At 36.5% G+C, this 25,526-nt stretch overlaps 1 protein-coding gene across 2 annotated transcripts in view; it reads right to left on the bottom strand.

The window, feature by feature from the left end:
* The window catches only part of LOC121367596 (general transcription factor 3C polypeptide 1-like), a 236,243-nt gene that overhangs the window by 5,865 nt on the left and 204,852 nt on the right, over positions 1 to 25,526 (bottom strand). For both annotated transcript variants that reach the window (XM_041491869.1, XM_041491870.1), the window contains exons 37-38: positions 4,584 to 4,709; positions 919 to 1,178 (exon numbers count right to left, since the gene is read on the bottom strand). In XM_041491869.1, coding sequence (XP_041347803.1) covers positions 919 to 1,178; positions 4,584 to 4,709 — 386 coding nt within the window. The remainder of the gene's footprint in view (positions 1 to 918; positions 1,179 to 4,583; positions 4,710 to 25,526) is intronic.

The following is a 25,526-nucleotide window of genomic DNA, read 5'->3' as shown; positions in this document are numbered from 1 at the left end:
TGGCTTTGCTGATTCACACAATCTGCATACAATTTTGTTTGTTCATATGCCGATGTATATAAAAGAAATAACAGACAATCCTTAAGTAAAATATATAGTTAATGATTGTTTGTTGTTTCTTTTATATTCATCGGCATATATATATAGAGGATACTCCCCGAGTGTCTTGTGATATCATAATTTATCAGCACAAGTTGATAAAAGTATGAAATCCGAGGCTTGACACAAGTGGGGTATTCTTTTTATCATCCATTATCATTCTTTTCATTTGCGACAGTTGTAAACAATGTCAGTAATGTGGGTTGAATGTCAGTGGTAGACTCGTTAACTAGCAGAACGGCAGTAACGTGACGTCACTAATGGTAGGTTTAGCGCTGAAACACAGTGACGTAACAAAACATTGTCTTGTGATTAAAATTTGACCAATCAAGATTATAAGAAGCGATATCTCCTGCGGAGAATATCACAAATTATAGTGCCAGCGATATCTCCTACAAAAGCCTTTAATGGATGATAAATATATATATATATTAAAAATGTCTTTTGTAAAATTAAAATAGTCTGTTAAAAATAGTTTAAAAAAGACAAAAATTTAAATACATGTATTGTGTTTGGTTTTATAATGCTTTAAACTTTGTTGTGTTAGGTTTTTAAATATAGAGTTGTATGTGTCTTGACTCTAAAATGTGTCGTGTTTAGTAATTTTGTTTGTTTGAAATCCTGGGTTTGGTAATGCATGAAAATTTGTGGGCTGGACACATCTGACAAGCCCATAGTTTTGCATCAGCAACTTGGTGATCTACACTGAATGGAAACACACCATCTCATCCCAAATGCACCAATTCCCCACACCTTGTCTGTAGCACAAACACAAAATTGGTTATCAAGTATAAACTAAACTCAGTGTAGTCTAAAAACCTTTTTGCTCCTGATTTCCCTGAATCTGCATCTTCCAGTTTTCGTTTGAGTGTTCGGTGTCGGTCGGTCTCTGCTGGCTCCTCTTCTCTCGGTGTTGACAATCCACCGCCAGTCTCTGGTCTTGAAGCAGCCTCTGTATCGTTTGTATTGTCGGATTTACTCTCTGCACTGGTAGAGGCACCACCAACGAAACTGGCCTGTGAGGAAGAGCTAGTCAGATCTTTGAGTTCACTGACTGGTTGAGAAAAACTGTCATCCACCTGTAACAAAAACATACATAATGTCAACTCATGTTCTACCAGCTGTGGAAATCTGTAATGTTCATAAACATACATAATGTGAATTCATATTCTACCAAATGAGAAAATCTGTAATGTTCATAAACATATAATGTGAACTCATGATCTATGGTCTACCAGTTGAGAAAAACTGTAACACATAATGTGAATTCATGATCTATCAGTTGAGAAAAACTGTAACACATAATGTGAACTCATGATCTACCAGTTGAGAAAAACTGTAACACATAATGTGAATTCATATTCTACCAATTGAGAAAATCTGTAATGTTCATAAACATATAATGTGAACTCATGATCTATGGTCTACCAGTTGAGAAAAACTGTAACACATAATGTGAATTCATGATCTATCAGTTGAGAAAAACTGTAACACATAATGTGAATTCATGATCTATCAGTTGAGAAAAACTGTAACACATAATGTGAATTCATGATCTATCAGTTGAGAAAAACTGTAACACATAATGTGAACTCATGATCTACCAGTTGAGAAAAACTGTAACACGTAATGTGAATTCATGTTCTACTAATTGAGAGAAAGTGTAACATAAACATATACTAAAGGAAAAAAGTTCCTGTGTATCATTAAAATCTCACTAATACTTATTCTCTTTAAATAAATCAAAACCTTTTGTTTGCCAGACATGTATTATTTATCTGTTAAAAGTACGGTGAACCAGTCATGACTTCTGAACCTAAAGTGCAGTCTACACCATGATTGGTGCGTCAATGATGTCATAATAGGATAACATATTCCTAAACAGTCATGGTCGTTTTTTTCTTTCTTCCACCAATTGGCCTTAACTCAGGGATGTTACGGGATGTCAGACTTGTTTCCAAATGATCAGTAGATATACTAGCCTGATATAGGCATTTTTCAAATGTGACGTCACACATAGATTCCCTAAATACAGAAGAACTGTAGTACTCCTAACCACTGATAACATCTCTGCCAACACTATATGGTGTTCTATTGAACACTAATGAACACCACAATGTCTAACAACAATGCCATTCCAACTTTAAGCATACCTATCGCTAGGAGATGTCAGTTGTTTGAGAGGCGTGACATCACGTTGATGACAATCAGATACCACAAAAAGTGTTTTTCTGAGTAATGAGAAGCCATACAATTATTTTGCAGTCCAATGATAAGGAAAATGACATCAACCAGGATCACGTGACCCAAAATGCACATAAGGGAAGAAACTGTGTGCATAATGCATGAATAGCACATGCAGTTGATAGAACACCTCTGATATATCAAACGGAATGGTTATACAATCATATTCTAAACTTTTCATGGCCACACTTCAAGTAAGTAAAATTCTGCATACATTCATTTGGATCACAGGAACCTTTTCACCGCTAGTGAATTCAAATTTTACAAGTTAAGATACAAATCTTGTTACCAATATAAAGAGGTAGTTTTAGTATAAATATTATTAATTGTAGCATTATTATGTTATTACACGTTTTGCAAATTTCAAACAGACAATGACAATCAATGGAACATATATGAAAACTTGGCCACATGCCGAGTCTAGCAAGACTCGAGTCCGTTCACAGGACTTGAGTACTCGTGCAAGGAAGAACACTCTTAATTAATTATATTTTTAATGTAATTTTGCCTTATGCTTGCCGCCGGTTACATTATAGGCTTATGAGACATGGAGGGAAAAGCAAATTCAAATTATTTGGCATCCATGTTCAGCGCTGGAATTAAGATGCATAATGCTATTTTACTGTATTCCTTAGTCTCATAATCGTCTAGTGCAAGTGGCGGGTAATTGGGTCTGGGTCAAGTTTGACCCTCGAGTACTCGTTGAGGCCCTACTCACATAGAAGTGGACTCGTGGAGGCCTTACTCACATACAAGTTCCAGTGTAAGATACTTTAGTGGGTAAGTCATCATAGGGACATAGTGTCGTCTGAACACTCATATGAATAGCCTAATATTGCACTGTCAAAAATACATTTAGTCTCAAACCTCCCCAATCTCTGCCCATGCTATCAGGTTTAAAAAATCAAAATTTGTATAATGACTTTTCTATCTGACAAACATTCCTGAATAAATCAAGTTTGTAAAAGTTGTAATCACCAGTCATTAGTAATATATGCTCTGTTACTTAAAGCTGCACCATTTCATAACATCAGTCACTAATATTAAAATACATCTACAGTTTTAATACATTTGTGTGTTATCACTCTAAATGGTTATCATTACATCTTCCTACAAGTGATGCCATGTTTTGTAATGCTTAATAACACAAAGTAGTTTATATACAACACGTTTTAATTATGATTATACGTCATTGAACATATGGTTAAGGATCACACAGATCATGAGAGAGGAAACCTGCTGCCGCCATTTCATGGGCTACTTTTTTTTAATTGGCAGCAATGGATCTTTTATAGGCACCACCATACCGACAGAACAGTACCAGGGCTATTATTCCACCAGTTGTGGAGCATTGGCTGGAATGACAATGAACTAGCAACCCTGCTTCTGAGTGATAACATGGAGAATACCGGTAATACAATATCATGTAACCTAAATTAGCGAGTATGGCCAAAGGATATTGAAAAAGTGCATGTGAATAAGAACATTAATGTGGATGGTCTCTTCATAATGGTTAACTAATAAAAAAACCATATATGAGATAGCAGATTTAAATATATTACATATGCAATCACAAACTGTTTTCTGAAGAGCCATTATATCAGTCTGAGTGCCCCAATATACTTCGTAGGAACCGACACTCAATCAAGGCTCAAGTAATATCAGTCAGTCATACAGGAACGCTTCCTGTTCACTTTCATTCCAGTCAACTGGATGCTTTTATGAACAAGAAACTGGGTGAATGTATAAACAATGAAAAATAATGTATCTACCATAAACATGTTAGTCAAATAGAATATATCATCAGATGAGACTAACAAACTATACCGGATCTTTGTTGGTTGAGGTTTGTTTGGCTGGATTTATCAATGAGTGAATACATCAAATAGAAAGTATGTCACTACTAAACAGAACCAGATCTATGTCGGTTCAAGCTTGTGTTGTTGGATTTATCAGTAAGTGAAACTGTACCGTATCTGTCACCTGAAATTTCTGTGGGCTTGACTCAACAATGCGTGAATTAGTCGAATAAGAAGTATGTCACTAATAAACTACCGAAGTTAGAAGATCTAAGTCAGCTGAAACTTGCATGTGCTTGACTAACCAATGAGCTACTCTTTTCGATTAGCAGCAAGGGATCTTTTATATGCACCACTCCACAGACAGAATAGCATATACCATGCCCTTTGATATACCAGTCATGGTTAAGTCAAATAAGAAGTATGTCACTAATAACCTACCTGTTCTGCGTCTGTCTGTGTGTTTGTGTGACCCCGACCCTTTGTGTTCTTCAGCGAGTGGATCAACCATGGTCGGGCGTGCTTCAGAGTAACGTATCGCACCTCTGTCAAACCAACCTTCAGGATCTACAAATATACAAACAATATTACATTAATCTTTGTGATTACTTCAGAATCCTCAAACACATAAACAATATTAGTGATAATCTTTGTTATTACTTCAGAAACTACTAATATTGAAACAATATCACATAACTTTGGGATTCCTTCTGAAATTCAAATAAACAATATTAAATACAATCATGGTAATTCCTTTTTTTGTGATTTCTTCAGGATCTACAAAAACAAATTTAATATTGCATATGATTTGGTGATTATTGAGACCTATAAACATACAAACAATACACAGTAATCTTTATGATTTCCCTGTGGGAAAGTGCATATTGAGGATCCCTTGCAGCTAATGGAAACTGGAATCAGGTTTTCTTTAAGACTATATCTCAGAATTACAAATGTTTGACAATGAATAGCTCATGATTATTATATCAATGTGCCCCAGTAGTGTTGCTAAATAAGAAACGTTTTCTCTGATTTCTTCCAGTTTTACAAATATACAAACAATGTTACATGTGATATTTATGATTGCTTCATGCAAAACAACTAAAATAAACAGGGGGTTTATGTTATGATGCATGCAAGGTCATTGGTTGCAGTTCTTTTCAAGGGCAATCTCATTAAGTGGAGCCTGTGATTAAGTGCGGCAGGGGATTAGGTAGTACTAAACCAAATAACTTCCGGCTGGGTTAAAGTTTGAGCTGCACCCATCTTTTGATAGAGCAGTTAATAGAGCAGTTAAGTCCTGTCATTGGTGATAAATGTGAATGTGTTTGTTGTAAAAGAAATTAGTTTCATCTGGGCAAAAATATATACAATCCTATTTTATCTAGTAACACTGTGTCAAGTAACCTTATGCTTGAAACATGTGTGGGATGCCTGTAAAAAAAGTACTCAAATTTTGTGCAAAACTAGGGTAGTCATACACTACCCGCTATCTCTGAAATGACAGCTTCACCCCGATTTTTTCTGATTCACTTTAAGGGTGAGGGGTGGTAATATTTATATCTGTGGTGTATATGTCAATTGATACACTGCAAGTATGAGTTTTAGCCACATATGTTACTATTGTCATCTATGGGATTTGATTTGGTGGTATACACCCATTAGGGTCTATGGTGGACCATTAGAAATGAACTGAGAAAAACGTTAAAAAGACCAAATCTTTTTCTTGTCCAAGAAAACAGTGACAGAATTACCACAGCAGGTGGTCTGATTATAAAAAAATTTCTATAACATTGGTACACTTTCATCAGTGGATAAACAATGGTGGAAACCTTTGGTGACACTGATTGTGTGGGCACACTTGATTCTGTTAACTCTCACACCATAATGGCATAAAAGACCTGGGGCCAAATTCACAAAGGTCTCTGCTAGACAATAAAGCATCCTCTTTGCAAGTATTTTAGCATTGCACTGCGAGATCTCAAAGTTGCAAGAGTTTAGTGAATTAGGCCCATGGTCACTTGACAGGTGAACAGTTAAATAATCCAACAAAATATAGCCTGAAGATGTACTTGAGATGAATCAATCATGAAATGTACTTCATTCAGCAAATACTTCTCGCTCCAGCCAGTGCTTCACAACTGGTGTAACAAAGGCTGTAGTAAGTACATGTACTATCTTGTCTGGGATGGTGCATATAAAAGATCCTTTGCTGCTAAGTAAGTTTTCTCATTATCTGTGTGGTCCTTAACCACATGCCATATAACCAAAGATAAAATGTGTTGAGTATTGTTGTATAAAACATTTTATTCTTTGCTTTCTTTCATCAATCAACTATCTAACATATCCCAGTTTTCACTATTATTTTAGTATATAACTAAATTAGGAAACATTAGGGAAAAAACCTTTGTTAATTGTTAGATGTTGTAAGCTGTTTAACACATTTTATCAACCACTGTTTGTATTGGCAGATTATAATAACCGATTAAAGCGAACTGATGAGCTACATGAGCAGATCATGTAATCCAAGGCCGACTCAACTAATTTACTAGATTTTCAGCTTAATTTGTCTATCTTATTAAATAATTAATTTCAATATAGTGTATGGAAATAAAGCAAGACTGCACTGACGCAGCTCCAATATCAAATATCAGTCACATGCACTTTCCAACAGACAAGACAGACAATGTAGCATTGGAACCTTTGAAACATCAGGGACAGGAAAAAACCTGTTTGGTTGACTGAGGGGATTAAAATCATAAGTTCCAATCGCATCCCAAGCCAGTGTTCTTCTGCTGAACTATACCTCAACCCAATAGGCAGCAAGTATTGGTAACTGACTCTAAGGTATAAGAGTTAAAAAAATCAATGAATATAGTTCATATTTGGTACATATTTAACAAGAAATGAATGTTCAACGACACCTCAGCATGAAAAATACATCAGCTATTGGGCACATTCAGAAAGAATTACCAAACCTGAATAATTCCTTTTAGTTGAGTTGATTTCCACAGTATTGAATAGATGTGAATAAGTGATGAAGTAAAAATAAACACAAATCTTTCTCCAAACTAATATTAACTTTTAAAAAATCAATTCAGAGAGTACACAAGGCTGATGAAACCACATTGGTTATTTCCACAGTATTTTTAACAGCAGTTTCTCTGACCTTTAAAATAAATTTTCAGCAAAGCAAACAGAATATATTACAGACGAGTTAATTAAAAATAGATAAGCATTTCTCATTTTGTTTAGTTATTCTCTTTCATTTTTAACAACGGATAAATGTACTTTAAGCTAAAGGGTCGTTTTCATTTATGCATCATCATAAAATGTTTTTGATATGGCAGCAACTAAATGATTTAGACATCTGTTACAACTTCAAGTGACAGATCCTACTTTTTAAACACTAAGGCATATTTTTTAACTATTAGAGCCATTTATGATAACTAAAATCATAATTTACTTAGATTTTATTGTTTAGAGTATCCATTTCTGTACATCCAAAGTGTTTCTGGTCATCCTGGTGTTTTTAATATTACAAAATGCATTTTTCATATTTTAAAAAATAACAGTTATGGAGTTGAGGTTTAGTCTATTTTTAAGGGTATTTCACCGTTTCAACATCACTCTGTTGTAACTTAATCCAAATGTGTTACAGATTTGTAAATTAAGTCAACTAGGGTCTGTGACACAAAGGATGGAGAACTGCATGCTTTCTTACAGAAATCCAATACGACCACCATACAAGATGGCAGTATTGAGTTTGTTAAAAATAATGTGATATATATCTTAAATCCCATTTTATAAATAAAGGCCAATTATATGTTCTTGTGGTTGAGGAATCACTTTCTGGATATATCACATTCAAGATACTGATCAAAACCATAAAACTTTGACAAAATTAAAGGATTATTACTTTAAAACTAGTATTATCAACAAAATTGGAAGTCAGGTTTCAGTGATAATCAAGCATACAACAAAGTGGTTTAATAAGTCTTTACAGAAAGCAAATATTTTCAATACATTTTAAGTTAATTCAATTAAGTCATATTGCATATGTTGGTGGGCAAATAATTTGCTTCTAGACATGTCTTGTATTTTTTAGTAAAAACATACTCTACACCAAGATAATGTGATCTCAAGGTTTTCAAATCTTTGTACAGAACATACTCTACACCAAGATAATGTGATCTCAAGGTTTTCAAATCTTTATACAGAACATACTCTACACCAAGATCATGTGATCTCAAGGTTTTCATATCTTTGTACAGAACATACTCTACACCAAGATAATGTGATCTCACTGTTTTCATATCTTTGTACAGAACATACTCTACACCAAGATAATGTGATCTCAAGGTTTTCATATCTTTGTACAGAACATACTCTACACCAACATAATGTGATCTCAAGGTTTTCATATCTTTGTACAGAACATACTCTACACCAAGATAATGTGATCTCAAGGTTTTCATATCTTTGTATAGAACATACTCTTCAAGTATACCAATATAATGTGATCTCATGGTTTTCATATCTTTGTACAGAACATACTCTACACCATGATAATGTGATCTCTCAAGGTCTTCATATCTTTATATAGAACATACTCTACACCAAGATAATGTGATCTCTACTCTACACCAAGATAATGTGATCTCAAGGTTTTCATATCTTTATATAGAACATACTCTACACCAATATAATGTGATCTCATGGTTTTCATATCTTTGTACAGAACATACTCTACACCAAGATAATGTGAACTCAAGGTTTTCATATCTTTGTACAGAACATACTCTACACCAACATAATGTGATCTCAAGGTTTTCATATCTTTGTACAGAACATACTCTACACCAAGATAATGTGATCTCTCAAGGTTTTCATATCTTTATATAGAACATACTCTACACCAAGATAATGTGATCTCTACTCTACACCAAGATAATGTGATCTCACGGTTTTCATATCTTTATATAGAACATACTCTACACCAATATAATGTGATCTCATGGTTTTCATATCTTTGTACAGAACATACTCTACACCAAGATAATGTGATCTCAAGGTTTTCATATCTTTATATAGAACATACTCTACACCAAGATAATGTGATCTCAAGGTTTTCATATCTTTGTACAGAACAATCTCTACAAATAATGTGATCTCAAGGTTTTCATATCTTTGTACAGAACATACTCTACACCAAGATAATGTGATCTCAAGGTTTTCATATCTTTGTACAGAACAATCTCTACACCAAGATAATGTGATCTCAAGGTTTTCATATCTTTGTACAGAACAATCTCTACACCAAGATAATGTGATCTCAAGGTTTTTGTATCTTTTTACAGAACATACTCTACACCAAGATAATGTGATCTCAAGGTTTTCGTATCTTTGTACAGAACATACTCTACACCAAGATAATGTGATCTCAAGGTTTTCATATCTTTGTATAGAACATACTCTACACCAACATAATGTGATCTCAAGGTTTTCATATCTTTGTACAGAACATACTCTACACCAAGATAATGTGATCTCAAGGTTTTCATATCTTTGTATAGAACATACTCTTCATGTATACCAATATAATGTGATCTCATGGTTTTCATATCTTTGTACAGAACATACTCTACACCATGATAATGTGATCTCTCAAGGTCTTCATATCTTTATATAGAACATACTCTACACCAAGATAATGTGATCTCTACTCTACACCAAGATAATGTGATCTCAAGGTTTTCATATCTTTATATAGAACATACTCTACACCAATATAATGTGATCTCATGGTTTTCATATCTTTGTACAGAACATACTCTACACCAAGATAATGTGAACTCAAGGTTTTCATATCTTTGTACAGAACATACTCTACACCAACATAATGTGATCTCAAGGTTTTCATATCTTTGTACAGAACATACTCTACACCAAGATAATGTGATCTCTCAAGGTTTTCATATCTTTATATAGAACATACTCTACACCAAGATAATGTGATCTCTACTCTACACCAAGATAATGTGATCTCACGGTTTTCATATCTTTATATAGAACATACTCTACACCAATATAATGTGATCTCATGGTTTTCATATCTTTGTACAGAACATACTCTACACCAAGATAATGTGATCTCAAGGTTTTCATATCTTTATATAGAACATACTCTACACCAAGATAATGTGATCTCAAGGTTTTCATATCTTTGTACAGAACATACTCTACACCAAGATAATGTGATCTCAAGGTTTTCATATCTTTGTACAGAACAATCTCTACAAATAATGTGATCTCAAGGTTTTCATATCTTTGTACAGAACATACTCTACACCAAGATAATGTGATCTCAAGGTTTTCATATCTTTGTACAGAACAATCTCTACACCAAGATAATGTGATCTCAAGGTTTTCATATCTTTGTACAGAACAATCTCTACACCAAGATAATGTGATCTCAAGGTTTTTGTATCTTTTTACAGAACATACTCTACACCAAGATAATGTGATCTCAAGGTTTTCGTATCTTTGTACAGAACATACTCTACACCAAGATAATGTGATCTCAAGGTTTTCATATCTTTGTATAGAACATACTCTACACCAAGATAATGTGATCTCAAGGTTTTTGTATCTTTTTACAGAACATACTCTACACCAAGATAATGTGATCTCAAGGTTTTCGTATCTTTGTACAGAACATACTCTACACCAAGATAATGTGATCTCAAGGTTTTCATATCTTTGTATAGCTGTCCGCATCTGTCTACTGCAACATGGATTTGGATTTACTTATAGCTAAGGTTCATGCATGCTTGTCATGTCTGATTATTAAGCTTCTAGCAATCTTCACCTATATATAATATATTAGATGATTCATAAAAACATTTTGAAATTAAATAGCAGAAAAAGTATGAACTTTAAAAATCTGCACAAGGCCTGTTCATTATGTTGTCTATTGATAAAAAATGTTTTGCTTTGACACATAGCTTAATTTTTTTTTTTTATATACAACGCAAAATGTAATGAACAAAAAACCTATACCATTGAGATGCTACTCCGTGTTTACTGTATAAACAAGAATTTTAATGAATTAAAAGTCTAGCCTACCATAAACTTATACAATGCTAAAAGAAAACACCCACCATAAAAACCCTACCTTAACTTTCATTAATGAAGACCTTAGTTTGTGAGACACGGAGCTAAATGTTAAACTTATCTCACCTTTTTTACTTCATAAAGGCCAGACAAAAATGATAGTTGATTGGCACACCACTTTTTTGTTAGTCTTTTTTCTGGAATGAAATTCACTTCCTCATTTCTTTGAGAGTTATTTGTCCCCATCAGTTCTAATTTCCTTTCGATGTTCTACCATGACCATAGCACTACTTTCTCACAGAGAGTGTCTCATTTTGAATACTCCAGACAGTTGCAGTTGACTGACTTAAAATGGTAATCTAAAAATGTTGGATGAATAAAAAAATCTCGAAGACATATAGGAGAGTACATTTCATCCTGGTAAAAAGACTAAAAGGGCTGTGGAAAAAGAAAATGGTGGGCCAATCAACCATCATTTTTACAGAATGTACAGTAGATATTGAATATTTGTTCAATGGCATACAATTTTTTTGACATTTATGTCAGTTTTTTGTACTGTTATACAGTAATAATAAACCCCACAAAACATATCATAAAACGTTTATCCCAATGTGAAATGACTGCATAATGAATGTTTCGAAATGTTTCAAAACAAAACAATTAATATAAATAACATGGCTTGGAATATAAGGTCATCTACTCCAGAACCAACGAATGGTGATGTCAGAAGTTGGCCCCATGTTGGTCATGCATGAACCTTAAGTGGATAGGTGTGTGATGCACAAAAAAGTACCTCAACCCTATATGATCAATGTGAGGCAATAGCAATACGAAGAAAGAAATGTTTTATTTAACGATGCACTCAACACATTTTACTTATGGTTATATGGCATCAAACATATGGTTACGGACAATACAGATATTAAGAGAGTAAACCCGCTGTCGCCACTTCATGGGCTACTCTTTTCAAAGGGATCTTTTATATACACCATCCCACAAACAGGGTAGTACATACCATGGCCTTTGATATATTAGTCGTGGTGCAATGACTGGAACGAGAAATAGTGCAATGGGGCCACTGATGGGGATCGATCTCACACCGACCGCGCATCGAGCGAGCGCTGTACCACTGGGCTACGTCCCGCTCTGTTTCCCTTGAAGTCAACACACTAGCAGACATGCAGGTCATTAATCTAGTAATATAATTAATTTTGTTTTATGGAGATAGAAGTCACACTGGACACAAACACAACCTGGCCTCCCGTGTCTGTCCTCGCTGCATGGTGCATGCTTTTTGATTAAAACACAGGCCAGAACAGAACATTAAACTAGATTTATCGACCTCACATCCTCACATTCATGTCAGTATGCACACTGACACATCAAAATATCACTTTTAATAGACAGGGAGGACATTGACATTGGACAAAAAGATGTAGAAAATTTTGCAGAATTTTAAAATGTAGGCAATTATTATGGGCTTTTTAATAATAAAAAAGTTAGTTTGCTTTATTTAATGCACATTGATTAATTAATCATCAGCTACTGGATGTCATAAATATGGTAATTGTAGTCTTCAGAGGAAACCTGCTACATTTTCCCATAAAGTCAGGTCAGGTAAGTACATTCAGAGCAAACTGTTGTAGCGCATGCCTGTCATGGGCACAGGTGTTCAGGACAGGAAAAGTGTTTTGGGTGGGTGGGAGGAGGGACTGGCAGGTGCAAGAGAGCACCAGTGGGCAATGCCAATTTTTCCATTTTCCATCTTTTACATGCACTTCCCCAGAGACATAAAGCAGTTATGGGGGACTGGTTGGGATGGGATAAAACCCAAAGAATGGGTCCACCAAGGGGATTGAATCCTTCAACTGCAGCTATTAGGGTGAACACTCTACTGACTGAGCAAGAAAAGTACCCCATGTTTCATCAAAGAACAAGAAAAGTACCCTATGTTTCATCAAAGAACAAGAAAAGTACCCATTGTTTCATCAAAGAACAAGAAAAGTACCCCATGTTTCATCAAAGAACAAGAAAAGTACCCCATGTTTCATCAAAGAACAAGAAAAGTAACGTTTTTAGATCAACCTCAAATCTAGAATTCTAAAAATAATATCTCGGAGATTTTTTATCTCCAATAGAGTTTGTACTTAACCATCTCTGTACAAACAGGGTAGAACCGGCCTCAATGGTGTCGTGGTTAAGACATCAGACATAAGGCTGGTAGGTACTGGGTTCACAGCCCGGTACTGGCCTCAATGGTGTCGTGGTTAAGACATCAGACATAAGGCTGGTAGGTACTGGGTTCACAGCCCGGTACCGGCCTCGGTGGTGTCGTGGTTAAGACATCAGACATAAGGCTGGTAGGTACTGGGTTCACAGCCCGGTACCGGCCTCGATGGTGTTGTGGTTAAGACATCGAACATGAGGCTGGTAGGTACTGGGTTCACAGCCCGGTACCGGCCTCGATGGTGTTGTGGTTAAGACATCGAACATGAGACTGGTAGGTACTGGGTTCGCAGCCCGGTACCGGCCTCGGTGGTGTCGTGATTAAGACATAAGGCTGGTAGGTACTGGGTTCGCAGCCCGGTACCGGCCTCGGTGGTGTCGTGGTTAAGACATCGGACATGAGGCTGGTAGGTACTGGGTTCGCAGCCCGGTACCGGCCTCGGTGGTGTCGTGGTTAAGACATCAGACATAATGCTGGTAGGTACTGGGTTCACAGCCCGGTACCGGCCTCAGTGGTGTCATGGTTAAGACATCGGACATGAGGCTGGTAGGTACTGGGTTCGCAGCCCGGTACGGCCTCGGTGGTGTCGTGGTTAAGACATCAGACATAATGCTGGTAGGTACTGGGTTCACAGCCCGGTACCGGCCTCAGTGGTGTCATGGTTAAGACATCGGACATGAGGCTGGTAGGTACTGGGTTCACAGCCCGGTACCGGCCTCGGTGGTGTCGTGGTTAAGACATCAGACATAATGCTGGTAGGTACTGGGTTCACAGCCCGGTACCGGCCTAGGTGGTGTCGTGGTTAAGCTATCAGACATAATGCTGGTAGGTACTGGGTTCACAGCCCGGTACCGGCCTCAATCGTGTTGTGGTTAAGACATCAGACATAAGGCTGGTAGGTACTGGGTTCACAGCCCGGTACCGGCCTCGGTCGTGTCGTGGTTAAGACATCAGACATACGGCTGGTAGGTACTGGGTTCGCAGCCCGGTACCGGCCTCGGTGGTGTCGTGGTTAAGACATCAGACATAAGGCTGGTAGGTACTGGGTTCACAGCCCGGTACTGGCCTCGGTGGTGTCGTGGTTAAGACATCAGACATAAGGCTGGTAGGTACTGGGTTCACAGCCCGGTACCGGCCTCGGTGGTGTCGTGGTTAAGACATCAGACATAAGGCTGGTAGGTACTGGGTTCACAGCCCGGTACCGGCCTCGGTGGTGTCGTGGTTAAGACATCAGACATAAGGCTGGTAGGTACTGGGTTCGCAGCCCGGTACCAGCTCCCACCCACAGTGAGTTTTAATGACTCAATAAAACCACTACACCCTCTTCTTTCTCACTAACCACAAACAACTAACCCACTGTCCTGAACAGACAGCCTAGACAGCTGAGATGTGTGCCTTAATTGGATATGAGCAAGAAAATAAGTTGAAATGAATAAATGAACATGGTAGCAGTGTGTGCTAGAACTGCAGACTCATCCTTATAAAAAAAGTTTGTTTTGTTTAACAACACCACTAGAGTACATTGATTTATTAATTATCGGCTATTGGATGTTCTACATTTGGTAATTTGAACATATAGTATTAGAGAGGAAACCTGCTATATTTTCCATTAGAAGCAAGGGATCGTTTATATGCACCATCCCACAGACAGGATAGCACATACTATGGCCTTTGATACACCAGTTGTGGTGCACTGCCTGAAACGAGAAATAGCCCAATAGATGGATCGATCCTAGACTGGCTGCGCATCGAGCAAGCACTTTACCACTGTCTCGCTCTGCTCATGCTCATAAAGTCTGAACTAAAATCTTTAACAACGTCACCTGCATGCACTTTGTAAGGTGTTGCCATGAAGTGATGCTGTGTTCATTTGGTACTCATGAATATTGTGAATTGACCAGTTCCAAATTGTGACCACGACTTCACCAAGTGGAGAGCGTTCAGGCGATTTATAGACAATCTGCACTGTCACTCCAATCTCACACACCACAACTCATAATCGTACAAATAATTTGTGTTTGTTCCGGCGATTTTTCCACGTGTTGTGAAGATTGAGACAGAAAATCCTATCCCAGTTCGTAAGTTGTGTTCATGGGTTATTTCGCCAAACGAACGCTCTTCACAAATTGTGAATTGTGAAATACGATATTCACGACTTCCAATGAACGCAGCATTAAAGTCTCAGACTCTGTTAACACTCATGAGTTTTATAAGCAGGAGACTACCGAGCTTATCTGCCTCAGTTGATCCAGTTCTTGGGGTTTCCCTATTCCAATCATGGTTTGTGTGGTGTTGTCCTATTGGATTTTTGAAGCTACCGGTAGTCTAGGTAAACTCAAGCAAAATAACTCCTGGCTGTGTCAAAGTTAGAGATGCACCCAACTTTTGATAGAGCAGTTAATACCACAAGTCCTGTGATTGGTGATCATGTGAGTGTGTTGGTTGTAATTTGTAAACAAAAAATAGTTTCATCTTGGCAAAACATGTATGCAATTTTATTTCATCTAGTACCACTGTGTCAAGTAGCCTTGAGCTTAAAACGTTTGGGGAACCTGTAAAAAAAGTACTCAAATTTTGTGCGGAATTAGAGTAGTTATAGACACTACTCATTATCTCTGAAATAAGCAGCTTGACCCCTAGTTTTTTTCTGATTCACTTTAAGGGTGGGGGATGGTAGTATTTACATCTATGGTGTATATATGTCGATTGATAGGTAGAAGTCTTAGTGTTCGGGGTAGCAACTGAGCACGGGCTCGTGTGTTTTCTTTTCTTAAAATTATTATTATTGTTATTTCTTCTTTTTCTACTCATTTTGTTTTATTTTGCTCGTATTGGTCTCTACTGTTTTAAAGGATTACTGTCCTGGGTTGTAATATCTGCTCACAACGTTGTACGCACTGTATTCCCCACCACACGATTGAGAGGCTGGGTGTTTGGGTTTTTTTTTGGGGGGGGGTGTTTTGGTTTTTAATTTTCCATTACGTCGTACGCACAAAAAGTAGAACTAGCATCAGAATATATTGAAAACGATGATGTACAAAAGGTGGTAAGGCGTGCTTCAGCCCTTCCGATGGTTCTGCTGGACAAAGTTTGGGACGTTTGGGCTGACACAATTGTCGACAGTTCCCAGAATGAAAAGGTAACATTACTGATGGACTACGTCACTAACACCTGGATAGAAGGAACATGAAGTCCAGAAATGTGGAACCACTTTGACAGCCACCAGACAAATAACCATTTGAAAGGATGGCACCATAAAATACGCCCAGAAGAGTCATCCGAACATATTTGAGGTGGTAGGTCTATTGAAACGTGAGCAGTCTACAGTGGAAGTTAACCTATATCAGTTAGATTGTCACTGGCGAGCTGCGGCATGAAAACGAAAATACCGCACTATCGATGTCAGAATCCGGTCTCTGAAAGACGAGTTGATCAGCCACAATATCACAGACATGGAGTACACTGATCACATCGGAGAACGTTTGCATTTCAACTGAAAGCTGCGAGAATCAACGGAAAATGTTTTGCATTCAAAATGAATCATGGAACTGAATTATGGAAACAATTAATGTGTTACTGAAGTTTGAATAAAAATGTTATGCTGCTTTTAAATTGGATAGTTTGTTGTATTAACATATACAAATTAACAGACAGACATAGATACAGATAGACAGATGACGGACGGACAGACATATTTACACCAGAGCCGTTAAAACTTTGGTTGGAGCCGATATTATTTTATATCATTTTAGAATTTATTTTATTTTATTTATTTGTAATACCTACAACATAACCAGTGGCACGAATTCTTAGTGCTAATAACTGCACTGTGGTACAGAATTAGTTCGTTGTTACCTTTTGACTGCACATGCCGTCAACCAGGTAAAATGGCAATTAGTACACATCAACAAGTCCCGCAATGTAGAATTCATTTTAGACCATTTATACAGGTTTATCTACTTCCCGGGCCATAAACAGTCCCTCACATATTGTAACAGCAATGAAATTGACACAAGTTGACCAAAATTTGCTATAGTCTGTTCCAATAAAGTGTACAAATCACCTTTTTAATGACATTTTTCTTTCAATTTCAAGAGTAAATACCACCTTGTACATCAATGAGAGCCAAAACAAGTAGATGCTAAATTAGGTAGACTATCATTAAATAGGTATTTACAAAATATTTACATGTCTGTTTAATATGTAAGAAATAATCGATGAAAATCATTTTTATTCTATTTCCGGCAGTACTATAGACTGAGTTTTCACACTTTATTGGCCAATAGACTAACTTCCCTCTAAACCACCACTAACCACAGCTCAAATAGACGTGTGTGACCAGGACAGCATACTTGAACCTTAAATGGACATAAGCATGAAAATTAAGTTAAAATGAAATACTATGATAGCCCACATGACACCAGCAGATTTTATTTCTGATACTATGGACCAACTGTTGCAGTTGGCATTGCAGTTGGCATTTCAGACACATAAATAGTCACCGATTAAACAATACGGCCTCAGATCACAGTTATCTTTCCATTTGGTTGTCCAAACTCCAGCAAGTAGTCTGCTGTTTGACTGTGATTATTTCATGGCAGACAGCTTTGAAGTGGCAACTATTTGACTGAAGTTGACAGGGGAGAGCATGTAGTTTGTAAACATGTGTAACTTGTTGACATTGAAGACTTTTTTGTGGTAATTCTGGCCCATGCAAAAATAGTACTTTTTGCAGGGCAACCAACCTAATGGAAATATTTTCCTGGAATTTTCTGATATTTTAATTTTTATGTGCGCGAACGCCCTTTTCAAAACAATAATTTAAAGCACGCGAAAACGTCATTTTCATAAAAGTAATTTTAAACCAAAAATGTCATGTTTGACATATATTTGCAAAACGACAATACAAATGAGTATATCATTATTTATATGTGAATTGGAACTTCCTCATAAAAAACCAGTTACAGTTTAAAACTACCACCCACAGATTAGCAATAAAGTGACAAACAAACTTGGGATCATTGTTATTTTTATGTAGGTACATTGCCACTTATGCACTATTTCATCATATGCATGTAGTGGGGTCCAACTGATTTGTGGCTAACTGGTTCGGGGACGAAACGTCTGCATTAAGACTGGCTGCCATTTTGCATTGTGCTTACATTACTATTACAGTAACACTTTTTGGGAGCCAGTGTACAGAAAAACCCCAATTGCATTATTATTTAACTTGAATAAAATAATATCGGTAGTATATTAATGTCATGGATGCATCATATAGTAGATTAGTGGTGGTCAAACATTATTTAGTCAAATGTTGCATGTGAAAGCCAATGGAAAGAAGGCAATTGTCGGTTCGTGGGTTTTTTTTTTTTTTGTATGATCGTAGCATTCTTCTATTATATATTCATGCATTCATCCATGGTGGCAAAATTGCATACATTGCCATAGAACCGATGCCTGCCCCGTAGGAACATAAGGCCGATAATTAAAATATCTCTAAAATGAATACATAAACCATTCGAGTAATAAAAATAAGAAAAAAAGTCCATATATGGCTTCAGTTTACTCGACATTTTCATTGGTAGACACATGCCCGCGGCCTTGGTAATGGCACAAAACTAGACAAAACGGAGCTCAGGTTGAAATGAGTGATAAAGATATTTAATTCTAGAATGTAATAAGAATTAGTTGCTTAAAATTTAGTTTTTTTAAATTTGAGTGAATTTGAAAAACAATTCCGGATATTTGGCATCAATTCCGGAATTCCGAGTACGTGCTGAAAATTCCGGATTTTTCGGAAAATTCTGGAAAGTTGGTCAGCCTGTTTTTGTGTAAAATGGGTGTACTCTGGCCAGGTTTAGTGGGTGTGTTTGTTTAAACCAATATCCTAGGAGAAAGAGCTGGACAACAGGGGTTGTCCTTTTCAGGGTATGTTTCCCTCAGACAGACAAAGGTACATACAAACATCCATGAGCCTGCTGATATTAATAAAAATATTATAGCCACTAAGGCTATATAGGAAAGGAAAAGAAATCTTTTATTTAACGATGCACTCAACACATTTTATTTACGGTTATATGGCATCAGACATATGCTAACGCTATATAGAAACATATAGCGTAATTAACTGTGGTCTGTGGCCATACGCTGGGAAGTCAATAAACAAACATTCCTTTCTTTATCTCATAACAGAGTATCAACGGCATGTCAGCTGATTAAACAATGTAATGACATGTCAATAAACAAACATTCCTTTCTTTATCTCATAACAGAGTATCAACGGCATGTCAGCTGATTAAACAATGTAATGACATGTCAATAAACAAACATTCCTTTCTTTATCTCATATCAGAGTATCAACGGCATGTCAGCTGATTAAACAAAGTAATGACATGTCAATAAACAAACATTCCTTTCTTTATCTCATATCAGAGTATCAACAGCATGTCAGCTGATTAAACAAAGTAATGACATGTCAATAAACAAACATTCCTTTCTTTATCTCATATCAGAGTATCAACAGCATGTCAGCTGATATGAATGCATGCCGATAAACAAACATTCCTTTCCTTTCTTCACAAGCAGATGAATTGGCATAAAACTCATAAATAAAGCTAAAATTCACGTAAAAACATTAATTTTTAAACCCACACTAATTTGCATTAATAGACCACTAACATTACTGTATATCTTCGCCTATAAGTCAAATTTTTTCACCCAAAAATTATTTTTTAACTTGGGAGATCGACTTATAAGAGGGTTAAAAAAATTCTCCCAAAAATATTACCATTTTGGGAATTATTTTACAAGTTATATTATTGAATTATGCCCTGTATTTGTACTCAAATATGTTAATTTGACAACAACAAAAAATTTATAACCTATTTTATGGGCATTAGACCGGTTTTGGTTATGCGAAAAGGTGTGCGATATCTCACATGCAAAGACAGCAGTCCACTTAGTTAAAATAACAGCCATCACTAATAGCAAAAATGTAAACAATACTAACTACCTGTTGCCGGAGTTTATTTTGAACTCTGGTCACTGGCATTAATCGTTATTCAAACAATCTTTTGTCGATGATTAGCTTCATGAATATTACTGAGCTTTCCCTTAAAATAGCTTAGACTGGTCTCTGCAGTTCACTAGAGCAACAGGGACACACATCATTTGGTATAAAAACCAGTGTACTTTCCAGAGTTATCCTCCTTACATATATTAATATGGCGGCAAAAAATGTGATTAACTGATGATACTTTCAGTTTTATCGTAGTGATCTGTTGTCAGTGTTGACAAATAAAGTTGTTGTCTGTGCACAGAACCATGTTGTACAGTGCCATACAGTAATAGTCAAACAGCTTTCACTATCTACTAAGGGAATATTTTGCTTGGATGCTATGTAGTTTGATTAAAATAGGGCCTATTGCGATGTACAAAACGTGAAAACCAAAGTTTGTAAAATAATTTTCTTTTGTTCAAATATCGTACATTATTGTTCTCATGTGCTGAAAATAAGAAATACTTCTATATTTATAAGTTGTTTTTCATGGGTCAACTTATAAACGGGTCAATAAAAAAATAAGTTTTCATGGCTTGAAGTTAGGGACTCGACTTATAGCCAAGATCGACTTACAGGCGAAGATATACAGTAGCCTCCATCCTGGAGGTTAGCCCAGTTGGCTCTTGTGCTCAGAATACTGAATCTTAACTGACTACAAAGTAAGAAAACTAAATAATGCAAGAATTTCATAGAATTCAATCTCTTGCCTTACCATAAAATGTTTAGTGCTCTGTGATGTGCAACTATAAACCAAATTTCATTGACCAAGGACTAATAGTTTATGAGAAACTGATTTAAACGCAAAACTTTAATGTTTATAACCTTTAATGCAAAAATTTATGCTTCTATCATTGGCGGTGGGACGTAACCCAGTGGTACAGTGCTTACTCGATGCGCGGTCATTGTGGGTTCGATCCCCGTCAGTGGGCCCATTGGGCTATTTCTCGTTCCAGCCAGTGCACCACGACTGGTATATCAAAGGCTGTGGTATGTACTACTGGTCTGCGGGATGGTGCATATAAAAGATCCCTTGCTACTAATCAAAAAGAAAAGCCCATGAAGTGGCGACGGTGGGTTTCCTCTCTCAATATCTGTGTGGTCTTTAACCATATGTCTGATGCCATATAACCATAAATAAAATGTGTTGAGTGTGTCGTTAAATAAAACATTTCTTTCTTTCTATCAGTGGAAAAGTAATATCTATATCTAACCTTTTTACTCTGTAAAGGCAAGACAATTATAATAACTAACACCCCCCCCCCCCCCCCAAAACTGTTTTTAAACATCAAAGAAAAACAGACTAAAATTGCACGGACTTAAGATTCTCACATTATTATCAATCTGAGTGGTCCAGTCTTAGTGTGTAAGCAATATGCACTCGACCGGCTCATGGCTAATCATCAAAGAGAGCTGTAACTGATCCATGAGACCACTAAGACAACAATAACACACAGTGAAAAATAATCATTTAATTGACAAGAAATACTCTCCATACTGATAACCTGATTAGCATTGAAATGACTGCGCTTGTTCTGGCTAATCAGTCTTAATTCAGCCATAATGCGTTTCCATGTCTTCTTCCCTACGCTGGTAATTAGCTCCCAAATCAATCTGCTCATTGTTTCTACTAGCAGACGTCAAGGGCAGATAAGCAGTATTTAATCTGGTTAAGGAGCACTCTGCATTCATTAGGTGATAAACCAAACCCCATTGATCCCTTCCAGGCAGATACTAGTTCTAACCTGATCACCTTGTATGTTGTTCACCAGATGAATGTTGTTATAGAATATTACTGAGAACCGACACTCAGATCAATCAAAGAATACATACAGAAATGTGTGATCTATATCAACTGTCAAACATGCAATTTAGCATAGTAATGTAGGCTGTCATATGAAAGCATAAATCTGAAAATAAATAGCAAGTAAAAATTCTTTATAATATGTTATACACAACCTTTGAAAGATACTTATAACTAGAGTGCAAAGCAGTTATTAATTTGATCTTCCTGGGGAAGTTGTGGTTGTGTGCAATGTATACTCTGGCCCCCCCCCCCCCCCACCCCCCCCCCCCCCCACCCCCCCCCACCCCCCCCCCCCCCCCCCGCCATCTCAGCTTCAAATCTGGGAGGGGGCAGTGACCCCCCCCCCCCCCCCCCCCCCCCCCGACTTGATGCCCCAGGATTCAGACACCTATGCTACCACATTTTACTAAACAAGAACTAACATTACTATAATTAACCAACAGCTGGTATGAAAACATTTTAATAATATTAAAAGAATAAAACAATAGTGTTTGGCATTAAAATTGCCTGCATGGGAGGTGCACCGCAATACAATAGTGAAGCATAATTAAAAATGTGAAGCGGAAATTGTGTAAATCTTGAAAAGCATTGTTGCAAATATGTTTTAATTATTTGATTGATACGATGTATAATTCACACGCTGTGAAAATCTGTGCAAGTAACTAGTCTGTGATACGGCAGCCGTAAGAATCCATCGCGTGGCCAGTCACTGGGGATGGCATATCACTTTGTTTGAGCACGGCTCATGCCAGACAGTTAAAGGGTCATCACAGACCAATAACTCAGTTGTCGTCATGCTATCAGGGAAACAAACAGTGTGCATGATTGAAGTAGATAGAAAAATCCATCAGTAAAAGGGAGCATGTTGGTCTCTCACCTATAAAAGCCTAACCGAAAAACTGATAGCAACTGCTTTCAACCAGTGTATGAAATGATTAAGTACAAGTTAAAATTCAAGTTAAAAATGTTACTTATCAATGATTGTTCTGGTGGTAAAATGACTTACTACCTGATGCAACCTTCAGTGTCTCCATTCACATACAGCATGGCAAGTCTCTGTACCGTGCTGACAAAACATACAAAAAATGATTGTTCTGGTGGTAAAATGACTTACTACCTGATGCAACCTTCAGTGTCTCCATTCACATACAGCATGGCAAGTCTCTGTACCGTGCTGACAAAACATACAAAAAATGATTGTTCTGGTGGTAAAATGACTTACTACCTGATGCAACCTTCAGTGTCTCCATTCACATACAGCATGGCAAGTCTCTGTACCGTGCTGACAAAACATACAAAAAAGCATGCCTTCATTAGAGTACATATCACATTTAAATTGCTTTGCATGCTCTTTGGCATTTACAATGGTAATTCTGGGCTTTTTTAGCTGGCATTCTGATGCCATTTGACCCTAATTAAACTGTGTTGTGCGCCATTAAATAAAACATTCCTTCCTTTCCTTTTTTTTTTTTTTGCTGGCACAAATTCTCTGAAGTTGACCGCTATAACAAATCATTAATAATCATCACACATCATTTGACGTCACATGTAATTGGCTGTTTGAAATGACAATGAAGCATCCCCATCAGCGATACTGTGACAAATGTGCATTGTATGAGAAGTATGTGTTAGTGGTAAAAGGTGACAGTTATAACCACTTAATGTAATAAGACATTACCGTATTTAACCGGAAATAAGCCCATGTCTTTGAATAAGCCCCCCTCCGTTTTGATAGCATTTAAGAAATTAGGCCCTCATTCGTAAATAAGCCCACCCCCAACTTCGTCACCTTATAAATAACATGAAATTGCAAGTTTGCTCAAAGTTCATTTAAAAGGTCATACCTCCTGCAGATACCGTATTTGACCGGAAATAAGCCCAGGGGGCCAAGACAACTCATTGTAAGCTTAGCATGGGGTGGGCTTATTCCCAGACAAGGGGCCAGTTTTGTTGGGGGAAAAAATGATAATAATTAAAATAAATAATAATAATTAAATGTACTACGAAGAAAACAAAAAACGTTCAGTAGCATATCTATTAATTAATGTTCCATTTGTTATTAATAAATAATAATTGTTTATTAATTAAATTGTGGTTTTTTTACTAGTATCTAATTATCAAAAACACACCTTCTATGTTACAATTACTTACCAGTGCTGTTTATTTACATCCAAAATTTAATGCTGAGAAGACTTAAAACAACAAACTCAATAGCGTATACACACGTTTCTGACACAGTCAGCCAGCTTACACTATAAAAAATTGTCAATCTAAGGTCATTGTTCTTAGCCAATCAGAATATGGTATTTGCTTAATTAGCATTAACTGTGGACCCAGTGTGGTGGTAAAAATAGACATTGGTTTTTAGTTCATACTTGGGCTTGGATACTTCAAAGAAATACTGCAGGCATGAAATTGAGAACTATGTTACACACTGTTATTGTTAGGCTGCTAAATCTCACTGGTGGTAAAACATTGTGTTACATTTGTGTTTAATTATCTGCAGGAGGTATGACCTTTTAAATGAACTTTGAGCAAACTTGCAATTTCGTGTTATTTATAAAGTTGGGGGTGGGCTTATTTACGAATGAGGGCCTAATTTCTTAAATGCTATCAAAACGGAGGGGGGCTTATTCAAAGACATGGGCTTATTTCCGGTCAAATACGGTAATTAAACACAAATGTAACACAATATTTTACCACCAGTGAGATTTAGCAGTCTAACAATAACAGTGTGTAACATTGTTTTCAATTTCATGCCTGCAGTATTTCTCTGAAGTATCCAAGCCCAAGTATGAACTAAAAACCAATGCCTATTTTTACCACCACACTGGGTCCGCAGTTAATGCTAATTAAGCAAATACCTTATTCTGATTGGCTAAGAACAATGATCTTAGATTGACAATTCTTTGAGTTTGTTGTTAATTGCTGTTGTTTTAAGTCTTCTCAGCATTAAATTTTGGATGTAAATAAACAGCACTGGTAAGTAATTGTAACATAGAAGGTGTGTTTCTGATAATTAGATACTAGTAAAAAAACCACAATTTAATTCATAAACAATTATTATTTATTAATAACAAATGAACACTAATTAATAGATGTGCTACTGAACGTTTTTTGTTTTCTTCCTAGTTCATTTAAGTATTGTTATTTATTTTAATTATTATTATTAAT

The sequence above is a fragment of the Gigantopelta aegis genome, chromosome 3 (assembly GCF_016097555.1).
Source record: "Gigantopelta aegis isolate Gae_Host chromosome 3, Gae_host_genome, whole genome shotgun sequence".
Classification (NCBI taxonomy): domain Eukaryota; kingdom Metazoa; phylum Mollusca; class Gastropoda; order Neomphalida; family Peltospiridae; genus Gigantopelta; species Gigantopelta aegis.
This window is presented reverse-complemented; position numbering and strand designations above follow the sequence as displayed.